The sequence below is a fragment of the Lagenorhynchus albirostris genome, chromosome 7 (genome assembly GCF_949774975.1).
Source record: "Lagenorhynchus albirostris chromosome 7, mLagAlb1.1, whole genome shotgun sequence".
Lineage (NCBI taxonomy): Eukaryota > Metazoa > Chordata > Mammalia > Artiodactyla > Delphinidae > Lagenorhynchus > Lagenorhynchus albirostris.
In genome coordinates, this window is record NC_083101.1 from 3,913,110 (window position 1) to 3,928,481 (window position 15,372).

At 59.5% G+C, this 15,372-nt stretch overlaps 1 protein-coding gene across 3 annotated transcripts; it reads right to left on the reverse strand.

Annotated features, from left to right (window-relative positions):
• Positions 1 to 189: 189 nt before the first annotated feature.
• GTF3C5 (general transcription factor IIIC subunit 5) lies at positions 190 to 15,151 on the reverse strand. 3 transcript variants are annotated; one of them, XM_060153974.1, is made up of 11 exons: positions 14,795 to 15,151; positions 12,437 to 12,656; positions 10,992 to 11,190; positions 6,914 to 7,109; positions 5,708 to 5,812; positions 4,362 to 4,476; positions 3,865 to 3,945; positions 3,583 to 3,680; positions 2,528 to 2,610; positions 1,702 to 1,844; positions 190 to 820 (listed from the first exon to the last, which is right to left on the reverse strand). In XM_060153974.1, the coding sequence occupies exons 1-11, from the start codon at positions 14,939 to 14,941 to the stop codon at positions 645 to 647; spliced, it is 1,563 nt and encodes a 520-aa protein (XP_060009957.1). In that variant the 5' UTR covers positions 14,942 to 15,151; the 3' UTR covers positions 190 to 644. The 3 variants fall into 3 exon arrangements, with proteins under 3 accessions (XP_060009957.1, XP_060009955.1, XP_060009956.1); XM_060153972.1 differs by having other exon boundaries at positions 190 to 925; XM_060153973.1 differs by lacking the exon at positions 3,865 to 3,945 and having other exon boundaries at positions 190 to 925.
• Positions 15,152 to 15,372: the final 221 nt, after the last annotated feature.

A 15,372-nucleotide genomic window follows, 5' to 3' on the forward strand; every position in this document is an offset into this window, starting at 1 on the left:
ACTTCTGGCTGCTCTCACCTGGCCCACCTGCCGAGGGGCATCAGGCCTGTTCTCAACCATCCCGGCATCACCCACCACGAGGTCACTGAATGAACGACTGAAGGGACAAACGACGTCCAGCAGGGAGCCCAAGCCCAGAGGCAAGAGGAAACCCCTCTCTGGCTGACATCCCCACTGAGACACCAAGGCTCCTTGGGAAAATGTGTTTAATACGGACAATTCCAGCTGGGCCTGCCCTTTGCCAGGTTACCCCAAACGGATGGGGTCCAGACACGATGGCAGACTTCGCCGCCTGTGACCACGGACCAGGCTCCTCGCCCCGTCCTTTTGCCTCAGCAGCAGCCAGGGCCGGCCCTCCCCCGCTGCACCATCTGCACCTCCAGAGCTTGCTGGTCTCGGCCAGAGGGAGGCGCTGGGCGCTGGCTCAGCCCGAGGGACACCGGGCTGGCTCGCGGCTGTGCAAAGTCGGGGCACCACCTTCGGGATGGCCCCGGGCACCCAGGGTCGGCTGTACCCGGCTGCTTTCCTCAGCAGGGCCGCCTGGGGACATTCTGGCTTCTGTGGGCAGCAGCAGGGGACCCCGGCTTGTCCTGGGTCCCTCATCAGGCCTGGTCGGGGGGCCCAGCCTGGAGCCCAGGGCTGCATCACACGTAGTCCAGAATTTCCGTCTCCATCTCATTCTCGCTCCCGTCCGACGGCTTGAAGTCGTCCTCATCGTCCTCGTCGTCCTCGTCCTCCGCGTCCTCTGCTTCCTCGTCCCCAGATCCGCAGGTCAGCTGTTCTTTCCCGTCGTCAGCTTTGGCCGGGCTGGAGAAGAGAGCTGGGCCAAAAGACAGGCCGTGTGTGTCCCGTCGTTGGCTCCTGGGCGCACCCACACCAGCTGTCGCTGGTCTCAGCCAGAGGCCCTCGGCTCCTGGGGGCCTGTCTACAAATACGGGTGTCTGGGCTCAAGCTCTAGAGAAGCTGCTTTGGGAAGCAGGACGGCTGGGGGACCTGGGACTCCAGTTGAAAAAGCACTTCAAGGAACACTGAGGCCAAGGGCCTTGAAAACCTCTTCCCCGGAGGAGCCTCCGGCAGCTCATGGGTCCCGTGGACTCCCCAGGAGTGTGCAGGGCTCTGTGTCAGTGCTTTTCTCAACTGGACTCTCAGAGGGGGGCTGTGTCCTAAAGGAGGCTGAGAACCCCTACTCCCATCAGCTCCACAGGGGCTGGTGGGTCTGGGACGCCCCCTCCCCGAGCCTGGGAGGAACCCCGAGAGGGGCCCTTTCGCTTGCTCTCCCCCAGCCCCGTCAGACCTGCAGTGCAGCGGGGCTCACACCCCGTGCAGGGATGCTCATCCTGCGGAGGGGCAGGCAGTGCCGGGTGACAGGAGCCCAGGCCCCGCTGTCCCTGCCCTCCCAGGGGAGACGGGAGCAACGTGCCCACACGTGGCCAGAGGATGTAGGGTGACGTCAGGGCATAAAGCGGCGGCCCCCCTGGCAGCACTGGCCCTGTTCCAGCCCCACCCCTCTGGGCCCGTCTCCTGCCTTCAACCCCCAGGGCTGAGCCCTGTCTCCAAAGGCCCCCCTCCCACCACTGTCAGGGCAAGAGGCTCCCACCTGGGTGCAATTTCTTGGGGAGCAGGTCCACTAGGGACACTTGCTTGGGCCCCAGAGGGGGCCCCAGAGCACCCAGGGCGTCCCTTCACCCCGAGCACTCTCACCAGGCCTCTTGGAGCGGATGGTGTGCCGGATCATGAGGGACATCATGTCCCTCAGGTCATCACTGGTCTTGGGGAGGCACCAGCCGTCCCGCTCTGTGCAGAGACTTTCAGCCCCGTCATTGCGGTGGATGATCTTCTGCAGCCTGGGCGTTGGGAGACAGAGTTCCAGGGTGGGGTCTCTGCTCACAGGGGCCAGGAAGCGGTTTTGGCAGAGCTGGGGTCGTGCTCAGAAAAACAGCACTCAGAGCGCCACCCCGAGGGAGGAGCTCGGTCACGAAGGGCGTCAAGAAAGCGGTCCACCCCCAGCTGGGGCCCCGACCCCCACCCTGCACACGAGGCAGGCGTGTGCCGCGGCCCACTTGCCTGGTGAGAGCCTGAGCGTTCACCAGGTTCCAGGCTGGGTTTAACAAGCTCCCGCCTCCTCCCACCCCAGCACCCCTCCCCCAGGTTTTTAAACATCACTAGGAACAACTGGCTTAAAGGTTTCTGGGATTCTGATCAACTCCAGGGCCTGAGGACCGTGTCAGGAACCCCCATGCGGGCGAAGGAGGAGGAAGGCAAAGACCCCGGCCCAGCGCTGTGCTCTGCGCGCAGCACAGCCGGCTGCTCAGAGGTGCGGCCCGAGGCGCACCCGGGAAGCCACTCCTGAGGGCCGCGCGAGCCCAGGCAGAGGACTCCCAGGCAGCCGGCCTTCTCGCTGAGAGATTAAGGCTGACGTGAAGTGGAAGAGTCGCAGGAAACACCTCGGTCCCCGGCTGGTTTCTCTGCACTGACCCCGAGTCCCACGGTCCCCACCTCGGTGTCTCAGGGCCCCGCACGTACGTACTCGTCCACGTTCAAGTCGCAAAACTGGTAGAACATCTGTCGGTACGGTGGCAAGGCCCCCTCCCGGAAGATGTAGACCGAGTCCTGGCAAAGGAGGGCAGAGACGGCAAGGTCGGAGGGAGCGTCCCCGGGGGCGGGCGGCGCAGGAGAGCCCCATGCCGTGGCTCCCACGGGGCCTCTCCCAGGGCGGCTGCCGATCCTGCTCCCGGGACCCGGCAGGCCTGGCTCTTCTCCCTGGACTCAGGCGAGGCAGACGGGCCACAGGCCGGGGAGCCGGTGTGCAGAAAACGAGCCGCAACTCCCCAGGCGTCGAGGGGTGGTCGAAGCAGCCAGGCCCTCCCTTGGGCCCTGGGACCGTGAGCCGCCGGGGGCCGGGGCAGGGCCCTCCGCACGTCTCTCTTCCACTGCTCGGTCATCTTAGGTGGCCCTGCAGGCCAGTTCCAGAGGTGGGGATAAAGGCCTAAGACAAGAGTCCTGGAGGAGGACGGCTGCTCTGGCGAGGGTCCGGGCCCTCCCTGAGGAGCGGAGACCTGACGCTGCTGGGAGACAGCCGCCCCACCCCCTCTACGAGGCAAGTGACTCCAGGGAGGGGGCCACCCTGCCGGCCTCCCGCTCCGAGCCTGGAGCAGCTCACCTCGGCCAGGCACAGGAAGGGCCCCGGGAGTCGCCGCCCCTGCTGTGCGCCTGTGCTAACGAAGAGCCTGAGCCTGTGAGGGCGGCCCGCGTCCAGCCCGCGGCCAGGGTGCAGACGGCCTGCTCTGGCTTCAGGGCCACAGCGCCTGAGGCTCACCAGCCCCATGGCTGCCACATGGGGCTGCTGGCATCTGAGCCCCTCCCTAAGACGTACCCAGGTGGTCCCCAGCACCCATGCCCAGAGGCTGTCCCGGGAGGTGGGAGTCACGTAAAGGCACAGGGAGGGCAGAGCGGCCTCAGTCGGAGCCCCTCCTGGCGTCACAGGCGGGGCTGGGGGCTGTGTGAGGGGTCCTGGGCCTGCCCGAGGGAGGGGCCGCCACTCCCCGCGCCCTCACCCAGGCAGGCAGCTCAGGGGACACCCACCTTGAGCTTGTACTTGTTGGAGGCCAACTTGCGTGCACTGGCCGACCCCGAGGGACCCAGGCCCTGCTTCAGGTCTTGCATGGTGACGAGCTGGCTGCCTGCGAGGGGACCACGGCAGGGCTTTGGAATACAGGGGTGAGTGTTTCTCCCGCCCCCCCTCCCCGGGGTGCGCAGGCCAGCAGTGCCCTGGAGTGACCTCCTCGGGAAGCCCCTTCCCATCCCGCCGTCCGGACGCCCATCTTCCCCAGCGCCTGATCCGCAGAGGGAGCCTGAGCCCCTTACTCGTTTTTTTGACGGTGATGGGGAGGCTGTAGTTGTAGGTGCTGCGCTTGGCCTTGACGGGCATGTCGCTGGGGGCGTAACCTGCCGGAGGGGGGGTGTGCATCAGCTGGGGTGGGCACAGAGCCCCTTCTGGCAGCCACAGGCGCACCGGGGTTCCCTGGGGCGGCTCCTGAGAAGGGGACTCAGGCCCCCCGCTGGAGTGACAGGAGCCGCCGCGTCCTGGTGCTTTGTGTGCGGGGGGTCACCGCGGGCCGGGGACAGGAGACTGACGGGACGCCTGGCCTGCACCACAGGAGCTGTAAGGAGCCACTAGAGCATCACCACAGGAGCCAGGACGAGAGCTCGGGTCCTCGTGTCTGCGCTATTCTGTCCCTAACAGTCCCACCAAGGGGGGAATATATCCTCTCCACGTGGATATATTCTTATTACAGAAGAGAATGCTGGAAACAGAAAGCGATAAAGGGAAAAGGAAAGCAAGGGTTTCGGTAACTGTTTACCGTATTTCATTCCACAACGGATTCGGAAGTCAAGGACTTGATAAATCTTGGCGTCTGGGTGTTTTCGGGGGTCGTACCCGAATCGAATCCAGAGGCTTCTCCAGGGGCCTGTTATCTGGAGACAGAAAGGGCGGGAGTGCGAAGTGTGGTCACGACCGATCCCCGGCCCCCCTGAGTTGCAGACCCAGGTGGCTGCCCACACGGGGCAGCACCACACCCCCACGAGTTGGGGACAGGCTCTGGAACCCTGACCCCCAGCTCGCACGTGTGGCTCGGTCACCTCGGGTAGGTCACTTGGCCTTTCCAAGCCTTGGTCTTCCAGTCAGATGGCGTCTTGGTGAGGATTAAATGAGACGGTGCCCCTGAAGCCCTCACCGCAGTGCCCAGCACAGAGAAAGAGCTCAAGAACTGTCACAACTGTGCTAATGGATGGAGGCACTGTCCCCAAACAGTGCTCCCGAGGTCCTTGTGTCCAGAAAGCCATCGCTGAAAGGCAGGCAGCAGCTCTGTGATGTCGGGTCTAAGCCCAGGAGGGATGAGCCCGTCTCATGCCCCCCACCTCCTGGCCATCACAGTCACGGTCACGTTGTCCGTCTGCCTCCCCAGGCCCCAGGTTGGACCCTTGGCCGGCAGGAGCTCTTCCTCACAGCACCTTGGGGAATCTCAGTGATGACAGCCCCATCTCCATCCCTCCTGGACTGAGTCCAAGGCGCATGTGACCCCCACTGAACGCCCCTCAACCCAGGGAGAATGCGTGAAGGCAGGTGGCACTGTGGTTAGGGGCCCAGGCGCTGCAGCCAAACAGGCCGGGGTCCCCAGGGGGCTCTGCCACTCCCCGGCTGTAGGATCTTGGCCCATCAAGTCGCCAATCTGAGCCGAGCCTCTTCATCAGAGGTCCAAACCCTGCTGCCATGCCCCACAGAAGAAGAAAGGATGCTATGCGCATAGCACTTAACCCAGGGCCTGGTCCTTAGAAAGCTCTCCATACCAGGCCATTAAAAAATGTATAATCCCGGGCTTCCCTGGTGGTGCAGTGGTTGAGAGTCCGCCTGCCGATGCTGGGGACACGGGTTCGTGCCCCAGTCCGGGAAGATCCCACATGCCGTGGAGCAGCTGGGCCTGTGAGCCATGGCCGCTGACCCTGCGCGTCTGGAGCCTGTGCTCCGCACGGGAGAGGCCACAGCAGTGAGAGGCCCGCGTACCACAAAAAACAAAGTATAATCCCTTTAAGAAGCCATCCTCCAGCTGCTGGGACAGGGCCGCCTGCCCTTGCTGGGGCTCTGAGGCACGTCAGGGATCAGGACAGAGCAGGTGGGAAGCGGGGTGGGCGGTGGGTGGGCACTCACCATGTAATAGGCCATGAAGGGCAGCAAGACCTTGAGCTTGTCGGGGTGGACGCTGATGTTGGCCTTGACAGCGTTACGTGACCAGATGGGGCGGATTTCAAACAGCTGGAGGGTCAAGGCAGAGGCTGAGAAGAGCACCCACAGCTTCCCCGCCTGCCCCAGGCTCCCCGCACGGTCTGGCCCCAGAGGACCTTCCTGAGAGGAGTGGGGGTGGGGGAAGCAGGGGCCAGGCAGGTGGGGAGGGGCCTCTGCGCACGCCCACTCGTCCCACCCTGAGAAGCGCCCTGCTCGCCCAGCACATGTCAAGTGCGGTTGCAGGGCCTGGGGGTCCTGAAATGACCATGAGAGACGCTGTCCCTGTCCTTAGGCGGCTCAAAGGGCAGCGGGGAGGCAGAGGACCAAAGGAGCCAGAGCAGGGCCAGGAGGGGGACGGGCCGGAGCTCTGGGCCCCTGAGCAGCCCCAGAGGGCAGGGGCCTGAGCCGGGATGTGACGAAGGCCGCAGGGGACGGCCCACCCCCTCCCAGTGGGGCTGGAGTGGGAGGGCCAGGGTGGGAGCGGCCCCGAGCCAGGTGGGAGATTGGGCTGTGTCCTGATGACAACGAGGGGCCTTGGAGAGTGGCCCCCACTTCCCCCCGACCCAGCAACTGCTAGAAACATAACAAGGTGTCCACCACTTAAGAAATAACATCCTACCCCACCCCCGTCCCGCACCAAGGGGACAGTCAAGTTCAACAGGGGCAGGGGCAAGGGTCGGTCAGCAGTGACGTGCTGAGAACCTACGGTCCACACCTGTGGCGACACAAGGACCAGAGTCCCCTGGCCTGGGTCTCCCAGAACCTGCAAGCCAGCGGGTAAGGCAGAAGGCCGCCTCCGCCCAGGGCCCCCGTCCAGCCCGGCTCTAACGGGGAGGAAGCACCGGGCCTGGTGCACACCAGGTGCCCCATCTGGTGTGTTGCAGCCAAGGGCTGGATGAACAAAGCTTCCGGAATCCCGGAGCTCCACGCCGAGGTCACATGTGGACAACGTTTACCATCCCAAAGGGACCTCTTATGAGTTTTAAGGAGCACTTTGAACTCTGGGAGGGCAGGGCTTACACTGGCATAGCTTTAGATGTCACATCTGGAGGTGAAGAGTTCCCATGTGTTAATAAGTGAGCCTAAGACAAGGTGCGGCCAGTGAAGGTGTGGCCGGGGGGCCGGGCTCACCTGCCTCAGCTCCTCCTCCACCTTGTGGTCCACGGGGTTGGTGCACACCTTCCTCCAGGTCTGGGCCGCAGCCTCTAGCGGCTGCTCGGGTGCCTCATCCCCCTCGAAGTTGACAAAGATGGCATTGTGAGGGCGCCGGGCCCTGCTCAGGCCGATCAGGTTCTCCCCGGAGATGGAGGGGTTGTTGTAGCCTTCCCTAGGAGCAGAGAGCTGCTGAGGGCGGGGCCAGGCGTGGGCCCGCTGGACACGGGCAGCCCACGTGTGGGTGCGTTTCCCTGGAATCTGGGTGAGAAGCGGATCTCAGCCCCGGCCACTGAAGGCAGGCGCCTGTGTTCTCAGGCTGATGACCAGGAGAAGAAGGGGGAGCGAGTCCGAGTCAGCTCAGAGAGGCTCCGAAGCAGGGCCAGGCCAAGAGCCCCAGAGGCTGGGGTGTGGGGAAGGGCCCCTGCCATGAGGCTGGTGGCCTCACGACTGCATCGCGTCGTGCACGGCACCGTCCAGCCAGTGAAAAGCTGGAAACAGCCCAGATGCCCATCAGGGCAGGGACAGTGGAATCAGCTGAGGCGCGGGCGGCCACACGGGAACCACCAATCAGCTGTCAGAGCCCAGCTGTGCTTACTGACGCCCACAAGTCACTTATCTAACCCTCGAAACAATCCTACGAGGAAGGACCATTTCCCATGAAGTCACTGAGGCCACAGGGGTTGGAAACCTGCCTCGAGCCAGAGATCGAGGTGATGGAGCTGGGACTTGAGCCCAGGGAGGCTGGCGGGGCCGCTAACCTCCGTCCTGCTCGGAAGCATCTCAACGATACCGCGGTGAAGGGAGGACGTATACTACCAGACGCTCTCGTCACAGAGGCTAAAAGAAGAGCTCTGGGGACCTCCCTGGAGATCCAGTGGTTAGGACTGCGAGTTTCCACTGCAAGGGGCCTGGGTTCGAGCCCTGGTCAGGGACCTAGGATCCATCCCGCAGGCCGCACAGTGCGGCCAAAAACAAAAGGGGGGGGTGGGGCTCTGCCACCAGCTGTTAGCACAGAACACACAGGGTCGACGATTCCTAGGGGGCTCGGAGCGCTTCCCTCGGAGGTGGGACATCAGGAACATCACAGCTTCGCTAAAGCAGGGGGAACAGTACAAGGAGCCCCCATAAGCCCACCATCCGCTTCCACAACTGCCGTCACAGGGCCCATTTCACGCCATCCGGGCCCCACCCCAAACCCACTCAATTACTTTGCAGTGCATTTCAGAGTATGTCCTGGATGTCACACAGGTGATTAATACCTTTTAAATTTGTTTCCTTTTACCGTAATTTTCTACATGAGTACATACCATCTGCATATTTATAAAGACCAACAAAGTGATTTTTCACATTGGGAAACAAAATTACAAAGACGGGATCAAATCTGTGCCTTTGTTAAACAACATGACTCCATTTGAAGCCATCCTGAACACTATCCTGTTTTCCAAGACAACTCCCCGAGGCCCCAGACACCCCCGAAGATAAAGAAAGCCCCGGGCACTCCCTCTGGGCCAGGCAGCAGCAGGGCGCGGGCCGCCTGCCCTCCCCCCTCCACTGCCTCGAGGAGGGGGGACCCCTGTCAGGCCAGCGTCCCAGCCGGTCCTCTGCCCACTGGCCATATAGGAAGCTCAGCCCCCCTGGACCCAGGAAGGCCAGCAAGGCGGGGGCCAGGCCTCCTCTGCCAGTCCTTGGTACCCATGAGGGCCATCAGAGCAGAAAAATCGATGGCAGCCCTGGGAGAAAAGGCAGGTTCCTTCCATGCACTGGAAAATCGATAAATGACATGGGAGAAAAACAGGGCCTGTGGGTTCAAGGGCAGCCCGCCCTCCACCCCTGTCCCCCTCCCAGAGGCTGGGAGACAGCTGTTTGCTGGCCCTACAGGACGGAGCAGTGACTCTGACGCTGCCATCCAGCATCAGGGCCGGCAATGCGGGGCGGGGGACGGGTGCCTCTAGTTCCTTCTTCTACATATTTTTGTTTCTGACTGTAAGAGTAAAATGTTTGTGGGGGAAAAATAAGTTTCAAATTTCAGAAACATGTACATTTAAAACATTTGAAACTCTCATAATGAGTATAACATACGCACAGAAAACTGCACACACTAGGGTTTTCAGCAGGGAGGGAATGGACCCGATTCCTTGCAGTTATACATTTCTATAACGTCTGGTCTTTTCTAACAAGCACAATTTACTCCTGCAGTCAGAAAAAGGATGGCGGGGGGTGGCATTATGGACTCAACTGGCCTGAGAGACATCGACCCTTGTCTGGCTCTCGACTTACTTTTGAGGCAATGGGGAAACGGAGCAAGGACTGGGCCCTGGATGACGTGAAGGACACTGTTAACGTTTGCTCGTTCTGATGACAGCACTATGGCTAAGTTAAAATAAACCAAGTCCTTCCCAGTTAGAGACACACACTTGTTTCTGGAGGACGCGCTGTGATGCTGGGGGTGGAGGTGGTGGGGAGGTGAAACCAGCAGCAGAAAGTTGAGGCTGGTGACGTAGGTGGGCGTCCATCACACATTCCTCTCTCCTTTCGGAACTCCCCAGAATATATTTTTTAAAGGAAGGGGACAACACACCTTTCTCCTTAGCATAAAATCTAAGCTCCTTTCTGTGGTCCGTGGGACCCTCACCGCACCCCTCTCTCGGCTCTCTGCGCTTCGGGGGCAACACCCCCGACTGTTGCGTTGCATGTGCCAGCCCCCTGGTCTGGAACGTTCTCCCCGACCTTCACCTGCCCGGCTCTGTCATCACACAGGTCTGTTTCAAAGTTCAGCTCCCCTGAGGACCCTCCCGCACCCCACTCACTGTGCATGACAGCCCACTCCCCACTTATCTCCTTTAAGACACACACCTGCCCGCAGGCTCCCACCGCCCGCTCATCCTTCACTGGGGCTCCACCGGCTCCCCAGCCCCCGGCCCTGCACGGAGCCGCCTGTCGCGTCCCCACTGACACTGGCTCCAAGGGGAGCCCTGGGCCCCGACAGGCGGTCAGTACTCGTTGATGGAAATACTTGATGAGGGAAGAGAAGCTTCTCGCCCTCCCGCCGCTCTGCAGATAACTGCTCTGGGCCCAAACTTCCCCGTCTTTCCAGGCTTCCATTATCACCCAGTTTACTTTTATAGCACAGAGTCTGCTCTAACACCTGCTTTTCCTAGAGCAAGCTTTCTGGACACGAGCCTTGTTGGCCCATGGAGCCCGCTTTCTTAAAGGCTGTGCGGTCTTCCTTGGCACAGACAGGCCGTCGTTTAATTAACTACATCATCCCTATTAGTGGACTGATCACTCACTTATCCACTTTATCAAACTCTGCCCGGCACTCAGTGTTCTGAGTATTTCCAAAAGCCTCAGTCATTCAGCCCTCTAACGACGCCGAGAAGTGAGTACTGTTACTATTATCATCACCCCTGTTACAGGCGGGGAGGCTGGCGCGGGAGGTCGGGGCTCACCTGCCCGGCCTATGATGAGGGATCACAGGTCCAGGACCTGAACGCGGGCCCCGCCCACCCGGGCTCTCTCGCCACACCAGGCCTCTCAGCTCCTTGCTACTGCCCACAACCAGCCAGAAAACGCTCTTGTCAGTGTACCTTTGGGCACAGAGGCGACAGTCACTGTGGGATAAATTCCTACAGGCCGCCTGGTCGTCAGGAAAGAACATTTAAAACTGTAATAGATTCTGCCAGGTTGCTCTCTAAAAAATATCGACCTCATTCCCAGGGCTCCTGCGGCAGGGGGTGTCTGTCTCTCCACACCTCAAGGTACACGCTTTTGGGGAGGGGTCTAAGTCCAAAGGCAACATCCTGATTCACACTCTGTGGTGTGAGGACAGCCCTGAGCAAGGCCTCCGGGTGGGGCGCGGGGACCAGGGCTGGTTCCTGACACCCCTGGTCAGGGCCCCTGGTCACCAGCTGCTCTGTTGCTGGGGCCACGGGCCTGAGTAAAGCCGGCCACCCTGGCCGCCTGACCCGCGAGTGGAAGAGTCCAGCCCTCTGAGCGCAGGGCCCTTGCCCTGAGCCCCGCTGCTGCGGGGCGGCGGCCACAGGGAGGTACTTACCGGTGCTGTGTCTCTGGGCGGTAGGAGTAGTCCACCGGGGTGTCCAGCCTGGAGAAGATGGGCGGGGGGATGTAGAGCGGCAGCTCCTGGTGGAAGAAATTCTCCTTCTCGGGCTTGACCATGAGCACCTTGCTGTACATGGACATGTGCCTGCCACCCGCCTCCGTGTGCACGGCCAGGTACTGGAAGTCGGACATTCCTGGGAAGAGAGGTAGACAGACGGCGGACACACTAGCGCACCCGCCCAGCACTGGCGGCTGCCACGCACCAGCACCCGCGTCTCCTCGGGTGCGCTGAGCGGGCCTCGCAGGGGAGGCTGCAGGAGCCAAAACAATATGTCCGAGTCGCTTCTGGGAACGGCCCAGTCGCCTGGATAAATACTACTTTGGGGGGTCGGGGAGTTACCTGATATGTGAGGATAAAGTCTAGGTCAGTGCTGCTTAGACTGTACCGTGCACGTGACTCACCAGGGGTCTTGCTAAATGCAGATGCTGAGGTGCTGCATTTCTAACAAGCTCCCAGGTGAGGCCCATGCTGCTGGTCTGGGACACACACTGAGTGGTGACGTACCGGCTCAATTAGAGAGAGAAAGAAACGGATCACTTGGGAAGCCTCGTCCCGGGACGGACGGCCCTCTTTGGTGAATACCACTTTCCACCAGAATGACGGACGTTCCAAATGCCCCACTTGTGGGATCCCAGGCCCTGTTTTAGTTTCTTTACACTTTCTATCGCCCTCTTCCTTTTTAGTCTTTATTCTCTTCAGTTTCTATCTTAGAACTGCAGCTGCAACTATAGATACTCTTGAGGCTTGTTAGTAATTTGCCAAGTACCATAGGTGTGTGCGAACCGGCACACGGGCATCGTCTCTCTGAATTTCCACGAGGGTCTGAGAAACTCCGGGCTCCCACTGCACAGACAGGGAGACCGAGGAAGGCTGAGGCAGGCACAACTCCCCCTCTCCACCCCACACCTTAGCACCTCCTCCCAGGGGTTCCCTGTAGGGAGCAAACTCGACTGAGGACCCCACGGGAGACAGCCAGCTGGCTGAGAGTTCAAAGGACATAAGGTCCCAAGGGGCTGAGGTGACCTGGGGAGGCTTCAGAGGGTCGGCAAGACCAGCAGCAGTAAAAACCAAGAAGCTCCCCAAACACGAGGGCGGGGGTGGGGCTGAAAACTGGAGGCCTGTGGACCAGTTTAACTTGGCCCCGTAAAGCGGCTTTAACAATGCGATTTCTCAGAGAATTCCAGCTTCTCTTAAGAATGCAGAAAACCGAGCAGCAATGAGCAGGGCCTCCTGGACAGGGCCTGCGCTCTGCCACTCCCCTCACGCCTGGGCATATCCGGGCCCCCTTCACCGTGTGGATGACCCATGCAGCTCCTGCAGGCACGAGGGACGCAGGCCCTGAAATAACCCAGTGTGGTAAGAATGCATTTTGCAGTTACCTTGAAATTTGTAAACGGTGGAGACGATGCCAAGGCTCTCTATGTCGAACGTGACCTTGGGGTGAGCTTCAGGCCCCGGCGCCCCCCTCTGCCGCCTCATCTTCCTCTTGATCCGGAGCAGCAGGCTGCTGGTACTGAAGCGGTTGGCACACACGGGGTGGCAGTAGGGGTCCTTGGGCCGGAAGTACAGCTCCAGCCTCTTAGTGGGGTCTGCATAGATCTGCGGGAGGTCAAAGGAGACAGAGTGAAGCAGGGGGCAGCAAAGCAGCCGGCAGCTCCTCCCTCAGTGAAAGCCCGACGGCAACCCAGGTGGCCAAGGAAGGGCCAGGAGGATTTTTCCATTCGTTCTGAGCTTTTAATTCCCGAAAGACTCATTTTTCAAACCCAAGTATCTTAGCTTTTATCTGGTAGGGAAAATGAAGACAGTCTCTTCCTTCTAAGAGGTTGTAAATTTGGAGACAGTAACTGTCAGTTAAGTAAAGCCACTGTCTCTCGAGTGACAGGTCAGTGCGGGTAACCACCTACTCTTCTGGGAGCACTTCACGGAGGTGTCACCCCCGTGTCTGCCGTGGAGAGCCTGGGTGGGAGTTGAATGACTTGTCTAGGGCTTCTTCTCTAGGAACTACCCACCCCAAAGGGTCCTGGCATTCACCCTCATATATACAAAAGTTTCGAGGTCCAAAGGAGATGAAATCAACAAATAACAAGCACTTTGGCCCTGACTAGTGTGACTCATCCTTTCCATGCCTTGGTTCCTTCTCCTTAAAATGGACATAATAACAGTACCTACTCATCAGACTGTTACAATGATTAAATGGAAATATATGTAAAGCACTTAGCCTGACACCTAAATCATGGTAATGTGTCATCGATATAGGAATGCTTGTCCCGCATTGGGTAGGAGGGACACAGTGTCAGCTGTGAGCGTGTGGCAGCACCAACAATGTTAACCAGGCCAAGGTCATCTACTTGCTGGTCTGCTGGCTCCCCAACACCCAGGACACAACCTGGCCCTTAGCAGGTGCTCAGGAAGCATCTAGGGAAAGAAAGTTAAAAAGAGCCCCTGCTGTCAGGAAACAGGTCTCTGAGACTGCTGTGCTGGGAATGACCCCAGATGTGGGGCTAGCACAGAGGAGGTGCACAAGAAACAGGAATGGAATGAGTGAATGACCAGTCTCTTCCCAAAGGGGTCCCACTGTAACTGCGTCCAAACATCCCTGGCGTTAGCAGGAGTAAGGGTCCTGGTCAATGCCGCCGTAAAGTAAGTCAGGATAAAAGAAGAAAACATGACTGACTGGGCCTCTACTGGCCTCCTGTGCTTAATGACAGGTTCAAGGTTTTTCAGTATTCATAAAGGATGAGGAAGCAGAATTACGAGTTCAGACTTCAGAGGGAGATGTGCATGCGTTCAAATTCCCACTGTACCATGTAGGAGCCTGTCTGACCCAACCTTTCTTCCTGTGTCTTTATCAGAAAAATGGGAATAATAATGGTACCTAACTCACTAGATTGTCGTGAAGATTCAATCATGCATTTGACGAGTATTTTAGAAGCAGGCACAGTTATGGATATTAGGACCACGGGAGGTCCCGTTCTCATACAGTTTACAGCCTCAGAGCCAAAGGTCCAGGACAGACAATAAACACATTAAAACATAATTTCAGGTTGCAATTAGAGGTTAGCTGCTAGCAGCCACTTTAGTAAGGGCAGTTGAGGAAGGACTCTCTAAAGAAGAGACACTTCAAGATCTGGTGCGTGTAAGTCACTTACATAGAGCTTTGCACAAGGTAAGAATTCATCCCAGCTCCACTGTTTGCTGGGTGAACTTGAACAAGCTGATTCGGTTTCCTTGTAAAATTGGGACAATGACAGTTCCTACCTGGCAGGGTTCTAATGCGAATTGAATGTAAGTAAAGCACCTAGAAATGTAGCTGGTACAGAATAAATTGTTAGCTATTACTACTTTTAACACTAATAACATAATCCTTCCTCCCCCTCTCATTGTAGGTCAACGGTTCTTAATCTCCCCATACCTCAGTTTTCTGCTCTGTGAAATGAGGATGTGGCAGCCCAGCACATCCTGGGGAGCGGGGGGGGCGGGGGTGTCGGTGCAACTGAGCTCTTTTCATGGCAGTAATGATGCGATGGAATGGACACCCTCTCCCCTCTGATCCCAGGGCTAAACTAACTTCCACGCCCGGCGGGTCTTGAAGCAAATCCCCGCCCACTGGCCGCTCCAGAGCCGACCTCGAGCTCCGTTGCCAAGGAAACCTCACATCCCTGGGTAGTCCCGCCCCTCGGCCGTAGTCAAACGACTCAGACCTCCCCTGTGGTCCCCGGAGACTCCCCGCTCCTCACCCGGGAGACGCCTTCCTCGCCGCCCAGGGTCTGCAGCATCTTGGACACGTCGCGCACCACGCCCGGGTACTCCACACACACTATGTGCCGCTCGCGCCGCAGCTCCACGGGGACGGCGACCCCCGGACCCCAGTCTGCCGCCGCCATTCTGCCAGTCTCGTCGGGCCCGCCGCGGGCCGTCCCTCCCCAAGCTCCTAGAGGCCTAGCCTGATCTGTTCCGCTAAGGAATCGTTCCGGGCTTCCTCCCCGCTCGCGTTTGTCTAAATCCCTGAGTTCCGCGAGGCTCGAAGGCCTCTGGGAGCACACCGCCGAGGTGAGGCCCCGAGGCTCGGGGTAAACGACAGCCCGTCCCTCAACTTCGTGTTTAAAACGAGGAGGGTTGGAACTCGAGGGGCGGGGTAGGGACCTGTCTCTTCCACCAACCCGCGAGGGACCTGGAGGCTTGTAAGACACGCCCACTCTTTTAGCCAATGAGAACCCGAGAGACACGCCGAACTTTTTAGCCAATGAAGAGTCAGAAGGAAGCGAAGTTTCAGCCCCCTCCTTCCGCCTGCATAGGTTTTTAGTCAATAATGAAC

Bases quoted from the DNA above. Each gene is read 5' to 3' on its own strand.
- GTF3C5 (XM_060153972.1), bottom strand. From the start codon at position 14,941: ATGGCGGCGGCAGACTGGGGTCCGGGGGTCGCCGTCCCCGTGGAGCTG. The intron at 5,813-6,913 runs GTGAGCCCGGCC...TTGACCCTCCAG, and splicing joins TGGAGGAGGAGCTGAGGCAG to CTGTTTGAAATCCGCCCCAT. The intron at 3,681-3,864 runs GTAAGGGGCTCA...GTCCCCTCGCAG, and splicing joins CATCACCGTCAAAAAAACGA to GCAGCCAGCTCGTCACCATG.